This window comes from Abrus precatorius, unplaced genomic scaffold, assembly GCF_003935025.1.
Source record: "Abrus precatorius isolate BTA unplaced genomic scaffold, Abrus_2018 Scaffold7, whole genome shotgun sequence".
Taxonomy (NCBI): domain Eukaryota; kingdom Viridiplantae; phylum Streptophyta; class Magnoliopsida; order Fabales; family Fabaceae; genus Abrus; species Abrus precatorius.
In genome coordinates this window covers 9,429,539-9,437,400 of record NW_020874417.1, presented here as the reverse complement: position 1 = coordinate 9,437,400, position 7,862 = coordinate 9,429,539, and the positions used below count along the sequence as shown (strand labels likewise).

The 7,862-nt window shown below is 39.1% G+C and overlaps 1 protein-coding gene across 1 annotated transcript; it reads right to left on the bottom strand.

The window, feature by feature from the left end:
• Positions 1-939: 939 nt before the first annotated feature.
• Positions 940-2,605, bottom strand: LOC113871441. Its single transcript, XM_027508537.1, has 3 exons — positions 2,425-2,605; positions 1,632-1,874; positions 940-1,529 (listed from the first exon to the last, which is right to left on the bottom strand). Exons 1-3 carry the CDS (start codon positions 2,603-2,605, stop codon positions 940-942), a joined length of 1,014 nt encoding a protein of 337 aa, XP_027364338.1.
• Between the last annotated feature and the right edge of the window lie 5,257 nt (positions 2,606-7,862).

Genomic DNA, 7,862 nt, shown 5'->3' with positions numbered 1-7,862 from the left:
TTTAAATTCTTGTTAACTTGGTATTCTAATCAGTGTTATTTTATAAATCAAATTCCATCCAAATTCATAATCGTATAATATTATCATCATTGGGAGACGACTCGAATTGCACCTCTTACTACATAATTTTTATGCAATTCAGTTTTTAATAATTTGTCCGAGCACAACACTCGCGATCACTAGCTTCACACCCTTTGGTCCACTTAAACTCCCTTCCCTTGTGGGTCAGCTTCGTTAAGGGCAAAATTATCTTAGAAAATCCTTCAATGAACTTCCAGTAATAGCTTGCCAGTCCCAGAAAACTGCGGAACTCAATCACATTTGTCGGTCTCAGCCACTCAGCCACTGCTTCCACTTTTGCAAGGTCTACCATGATTCCTTCCTTCGAAACTACGTGTCTCAGAAACTGAATCTCTGACATCTAGAACTCACATTTGGAGAATTTCGCATGCAGTTGCCTCTTCCTCATAATTTGCAGAAAATCCTCAAGTGTTCGATATGCTATTCTTGAGTCTTCGAATAAATCAGGATGTCGTCGATGAATACCACCACAAACTTATCCAAAAACTCATGGAAGATTCTGTTCATATAATCCATGAACACCGCAGGCGCATTGGTCACTCCAAACGGCATCACCAAGTACTTATAGTGACCATACCGCATCCTAAACTCCATCTTAGGTACATCTACATCCTTCACCCTGATTTGATGGTATCCTGACCTCAGGTCAATCTTAGAAAACACAGCAGCTCCTCTCAACTGGTCCATCAAATCGTCAATCCTTAGAAGCAGATACTTGTTCTTAACCATCACCTTATTCAGCTGTCGATAATCCACACACATCCTCATACTCCCATCCTTCTTCTTCACTAAGAGCACTGGTGCTCCCCATCGCGACACACTCGGTCTCACAAACCAATTCTACAATAGATCCTTTGCTTACTTCTTGACCTCTACCAACTCCACCAGTGACATCCTATATGGTGCCACAAAAATCGGGTTTGCCCTCGGAATGAGGTCAATAGTAAACTTTATTTCTTTCTCAGGTGGTAACTCAGAAACATCTTCGGGGGAAACTTTCAAGAAATCCCTCACCACCGGAATATACTCCGGCTCCACCATGCTTTTGGCCTTCATTGAGAACATAACCATAAAGGCCTTGGCGTTTACCGTGTTCTCCCACGCACCTTGGCTCATAAGCCGCGGAACCTCTGTTAATGCCGTATCGAAGATCAAAGTTTTCTCCCTATAATCCAGTAGCATATGGTTGGCAGTAAGCCAATCTATCCCCAGAATTATATCCAATTGAGAAAGAGATAAACAAATCAAGTCTACCTCAAACTCCCTACCATGTACCATTATTGAACACCCCAGACATACCCATGACGTCACAACTGGCTTACCCATAGGGGTAGTCACCACAACATTACACGGTAGTTTAGTTATATACAAATTCAAACTCTTCACACAGTCCACAGACACAAAACAATGCGTAGCACCCGAGTTGAACATCACATCAAGCAATTTTCCTTGAATTACACATTTACTTTGGATCAGCTCCTCTGACTATGAAGCCTTTGCCCCACTCACAGCAAAGACTCTACCAGGAATGCTCAGCTTCTACCCCGTACTCGGCTCCGTGTTCCCCCTTGATTTAGGCCTCTGTGCAGTGCTAGTACTGCCACCCCTCTTGGCAGTCCAGCACACATTAGCAGTGTGCCTTGACTTCCCACAGTTACTGCACGTAATTCGCGGCTGTGGGCAATCATTCACCATGTGTGGCCGCCACACCTGAAACATTTGATCGGTCCTCTGAAATAACCCAATCCTGAGCCACTCCCACTGCTCTTCTCTTGAGTTGAACTTCCCCTTGACTGTGAATTGCTCGAGCCCGAATATGGCCCCTTGGAAAATCTAGGGGGTCTCCTATCTTGTCTCATTGGGCCAGCTCCCCTAGTGTCCACTGTCTTCTCCCTTGAGTTAGCTTCGAAGATTCTGCTCTTGCTTACCAAAGTGGGTAAGTTCGTCAGTTGGAACATACTGACTGCAGCTCAGATGTCTGGCCTCAATCCATGCTCAAATTGAGCACACAGATCTTCCTCTCCATCCCCATGCTAATAGTGAGGCTAGTACTTCATCAACTCTTGGAACTTAACTGCATACTCCCTCACGGTCATACTTCCTTGTTTAAGCTCAAGGAACTTTTTGGCTTTCTGCTTTTTCAAATCCCAGGGAAAGTAATTCCCTAGGAAAATCGCTTTGAAGGTCTCCCACTAGATGTAGCTACCCTCTTGTGACAATGTTTAACCGACAAACCTCCACCAGTCTTCCGCTTCTTCACACAGCAAGTAAGTGGCATAAGCGACCTTGTGCTCATAACGGCACCCCATGACATTGAAGACCTTCTCTACATCCGCCACCCACCTCTGGGCTCCCTCAGGGTTAAACACTCCTTCAAACTTTGGGGATCGTGCCTAGTAAAGGCAGACAACCCTTGATACTCAGCCGGCTCTCTGCCTTGATTGTGCACCAAGGCCTCCAGAATTTGAGCTATGCGCTCCATGGGATCATTGGTGCCTCTAGTTCCTCTACCTCTATCAGCCATGTTTAATCTTGGCTAATCACAATTCAGCAAACCACATTCCAGCATATTAGATCAATTTGTACATTTATAATTCAGGCAAGCAAAACAATCAACACTTAGCTTGGATGCTTCAGCCTGATACCCCAGTCCAGTTTGGATGAACTGCTCTGATACTAAAATTGTAACACCTTAATTTTTACTTTCCAAAATAACAATAGATTTTGCAAAATAGGGAGAATAAACTTTTTCATTTAAATAAAATCCTCATTAAATATTTGAGATTATGGAAAGGATTACAAGTTCATATCAAATAACTACTATAGGACCTATTCAAATACAACAGTTTCAAAATAATATTCTAGGTTCTATAGCAGTTCTATCCACCCCTTCACTAAGATTGGTGGTGATCATCTTGATTACCTGAAAAATGGATGTAAGGGTGAGTACTCTACGTTACTTGTTACACAAACAAACATAGAGTCTCACATTGCACCTATTTTACATCATTTCTAAAACAATTCATAAAATATATTCACACGCAGCAATACTACTCCATTCAATTTAATTCAAACACCGATGCACTCATGGCATCAAACAGTTTACACACACAAAATTAACAAACAATAATCCCATGCACTCACTGCACGCCAGCCACGCTCACAGTGGCACTGTGATCATAGATTTTTACTATGGATGGTCACTGGTTACCCCGCCTCACGGATATCACGTGGGCAGTCACAAATCGCTCAGCAAAGGTAGTGGTCAGAGGTCTAGTCAAGAAAAGAGTGTGTGGCCCGTGGTGTACCCGCTCCCACTGTCGGTATCACCACCACTCCTTCTTTCCTAAGGTATTTCTACCGTCCTTATCTTTCATACCCCCAGTGTATCGCTAAGCCATTCACAGCACGTTACACCAGTGTTAATCACGTCACATTTACACACATTGCAATATTCATTCTCAGTATACGGCATAAAGCCCACAGTCATGCATAATACACGGCACTAGGCCCTCATTCGTTTTACAGTACACGGCATAAAGCCTATATTCATTCATATTACATGGCCCTTGGGCCCACACTTGTTCACAATATTCATTCAAATATACGGCACAAGTGCCCATACCCATTCACAATGGTTGACATATATGCCCTAATTTTATTACACGACATTTATTATATAATCCACATTCATCAGTTTTTGGTAAACACACATTCTTTCATCTATGCACATAATATTCACATCTCATGGCACATGGCCCACATTATATTTCACAACCATTCCCATTAACACATATTTCCTACCTTCAGCGAAATAAACGACTAATCATACATATTGAGATAGGGTAGAGTCTCCTTTCACCTTAGATTAAAAACCCACACTCGAATTCAACCACAGAAGTGCTCTCTATATGAATTTCAGCCTAAATGCATGGAAGAACTCCATGAGAATCCAAGGAAACTGATAAACAAAGAAATGGGATGAAAAACTTAAACCCTAACCATTAAAACTCACCTCCAAGCGTTCCCCACACGGATTCAACCTTCAATCTAGCTCTTGAACGGCTTTGGAGGCAATTTAATCGGTAGAATAAGGTTTTGGGTTTAGAGAATCAAAGAGATTTGGAAGGGAAATAGGGAAATGAAATCCCAATCCCTAAACCCCTTTTTAATACCCCTCTGGTCGCGACACTCTTGCTACAGCAACACACTCTCGCTGCAGTGAGGCATCTCTCGCTGCAGCGATGCCTCTTGTTGCTACAGCGAAAATCTCAGACGAAATTGCTGATGGAACGATTTTTCACCACTCGTTATGCACAAATATTGTCGTTAATCCTCATCAAATATGCAAGATATAAATGCAATACTAAGGTGTTGTCCTAGGTTATCTCCAAGGAACTTTTGGTTGGGAACATACATCGAACAAGTGTAAACACATTTTTTAAAGCAAGTAAATTGGGGGGAGGTTTGTCAATTTCTAGATTTTAATCAAGAACAGAATGTAAACTAATGAAATTCAATCAATTAAAAAGAGTAATCCCTAGTCAAACAATGAGTTCTATCCCTATTCTTTCAAATGATTCAATAATCCTCTATTTTTCCCTTGAATTAAGTTAATTTAACAAGCAAAAATTAACTTTAGTATCCCAATTAAAATTAAGCATCTTAATGGGCTCCAATTCTCTATCCCTAAGATTAAGCAATCTCAAAGATTAATCAAAATTAAGCAATTTTAGATTAGAATTTCGTTGGGTAATTTAGGGTTCATTAAGCAATGTTCCCCTCATGCAAATTTCATTTCATTCAGAGATTAGGGTTAATAAATCCAAGGAAAGAAAGAGTGATATTGCCATTAAACTCAAGAATTCAAGAACCATATGAGTTGACTAGGAATTACAAGAGAATTTAGCCCTCCATATGGATGTGCTTCACAAATGAAAGAAGAGAATGTAGAAACGTAAGCAACATCAATGTAAAATCAAGGAGAATCAAAGGGAAATTGGAAATTAAAACCTATAATGGATCCTTGGCTGTCACCCAAGAATCCTAAGCTCTGCAAAATGCTCCAAAAGTGGTAAAAGAATCTAAGGAAAATGAATCCCTATACCCTAATTTCTAAAAGTCTATATATACTAAGTCTGACATGGCCCCATAGTGATCACTCTGTAAAACAAAAGAGTAAACACGCGCATGGCACTTCCTTCTGGGCGTCTCTGGAGTGATTACTCCCATTTCTGAGAGTGTTTACGCGCATGACACTTAGGGTCTGGGGCTTCTGGAGTGATCACTCTGATATCTGAAAGTGGTTACTCTGGCCTATCCCTTGAAACCAGCTCCATGGAGTGATTACTCTGGTATCTGATAGTAGTTACTTTGAGTTCATATTTTTTTCAAAGAGCCAAAAATTCATGAAATTTGTATAGAATTTCCTGCACAATTATTCAAATGATCAAAATTGCAAAATATATTCACAAAAATTAATGGAATTAAGACAAAAATTAAGAAAGCCATTGTTTTCTACCTAAATAAGATTTTAATGTTATTTACAGCCTCTAAATCTATTTTTTTCTATTAAAACTTTGTAAAAACCAAACAAAATATCTGTAAAGTGTGGATTCATCACAATCCCAAACTTAGACTTTTGCTTGTCCTCAAGCAAACTAAAACTCAAGAAAATTGAAGGTAAAGGGTTGGATTTATCCAAAAATTTTCTCAAAGATTTCCATTCCAATCTTAGACTCCAATTAGCACTTCCAATATTTTCAAAATTATGGATTCATTCAACAAAACAATCACACTCATATCATCTATTTTCATGCAAAATCCCACTAAACCGAAACAAAAGTCCAGCAAGGTTTCATGCAGTCCACACAATGCAAAGAAATCATCCAGCTCACAGTATAGTGTTTCACTCTCACTCATTAATATTGTAGGCTCAGTGTTTCTCTCAATTCATGCATTTTGCCTCACCCTACCATATGCTTGCCCATATTCTCAATCTCCTTTGCCTAGATACAATGAACCACCTATCATAAGGGCTTTGTTGGTCACAAATGTGGTTAGGTTAGGTTCAATTTTTTATCAAGGAATGGCAAAAGCTCAAGTGGGTTTTTAAGAAAGGAAAATTCTTTTGAGTGAATGAGCACAATAACTAGAATGGAATACACTAAAGGATGCAATTTATGAGGTTTAGGCATTCTTTCATCATTTTATTTTTTTATTTTATTTTGCCTTATGTGGAACTTCTTTTTCTATCAAAAAGACTTGCTGTATTTTTCTTTTTCTTTTCCTTTTTCCTCCATTCCTTCATTTTATTATTATTATTTTTTTATTTTTTTTGATTCGTTGGACTTTGGCAATCATTCTTTTCATTCATTTTTTTTTTGACATGTAATATGGACATGTATAATGCTCACCACCCCAAACTTAAGATCTTGCTTGTCCTCAAGCAACTATAGTCAAAATTAGCACCCCAAACTTGGTTTCTTGCAATCATTCTTGACGCAACTCAAAAGAAATATCTCTCTTAAGGGAAGGAAACTATGTTGGCAGGCTAAGTTTAGCAAAAGAAGGGAGTGTAGAACAAAGAAAATTTGGTGGGGGGTGTTCTGGGGTGGATATGTGCAAAGAAGGCCTCAATCATCTAGATGAAAAATTATACAATGCATATTCAATTAAGAAACAGGGCAAGTTCTAGAAGATGAATGCAAAAGTACATGTAATGTGCACACAAAAAAGAATTTTAAGGCCCAATTCTCTACCATGGTAAAAGAGATAATTTCTTAGCAACATGTGAATACAGTTCACCTTACAGGAAACTATGTTCAGTGTGGTAAGAACGATAATTGTTGACAAAATAGAGAATGATTGAGTTGAATAGGAAGTGCGATCAGAATATAAAATTAGAATTAGAAAACTAAATTTCATCAAAAATAAAAAGTAAAGAAACAAAGAGGTTGTTTTTGTATTTTATCTATGAACTATGCAGGAAAAACAGACTAAACAATGCGAAACAGAGGCAAAGAGATCACCCCCCCTTTCAGAGTCACACTCAGAGATCAATTTCATGCTCCTCTTGATGTTACTGAGGGCATTCTCTACACAAAGACGCACAAAGGATTCAGCACAGAGTATAAGAATAGAATTTAAACTACAAATAGTATATATATAAAAGCGTCAAAGAGTGTTCAAGGGGTGATGCATGAAAACAAAGGGGAAAATAGTACTAAAGATGATAATTACAATGAAAGGAGTATTTACTAAATACAGGGAAATAAACTAGAAATTGTAGAAATATAAATGACAGAAAGAAAAGCAAAGCTATATAAGATCTTCATTTGAGCTGGAGGATGAAAGATTGTCATCATTCTCATCATCATCCTCTTCCTCCTCTGAAGAACTGGAGCTGTTATCCTTCTCAGTTGCAGGTGCATGGGTGGTGGTGAATGGAGGTAAATCCTGGTTAACTGCTGCTCTAAGGAAAGGGGCAGTGAAGGTAGGGGCGTCATAAATCTGGCTCTAGGGGTGGTCTTCCTGGGTGTATTAGCCAGGTTGCTGCAGATTCACAGTTTAAGTGATGTCAGAGTGTGCACTGTGAGGTGTTGTGCTGCCAAAGTGTTCACTATGCAGAATAACAGTAACTACTTTGGACACAGGGCAGCAACAATTTATGCAGAAAGGTTAAAACATATCAGTTCAAAAGGGCAAACTTAACAAGAAATAGTGTGTAGAACTGCTGCTGCATGTGTGGTGGCAGATATACTATACATATGCAGTAAAGA

What these genes read in the sequence shown, in the direction of transcription:
- LOC113871441 (XM_027508537.1), bottom strand. Translation starts at nt 2,605, where the DNA reads ATGGCTGATAGAGGTAGAGGAACTAGAGGCACCAATGATCCCATGGAG. An exon ending in AACCCTGAGGGAGCCCAGAG is followed by an intron (nt 1,875 to 2,424) that starts GTGGGTGGCGGA and finishes AGCAATTCACAG; the next exon opens with TCAAGGGGAAGTTCAACTCA. An exon ending in AAGGGGGAACACGGAGCCGA is followed by an intron (nt 1,530 to 1,631) that starts GTACGGGGTAGA and finishes GTGTAATTCAAG; the next exon opens with GAAAATTGCTTGATGTGATG.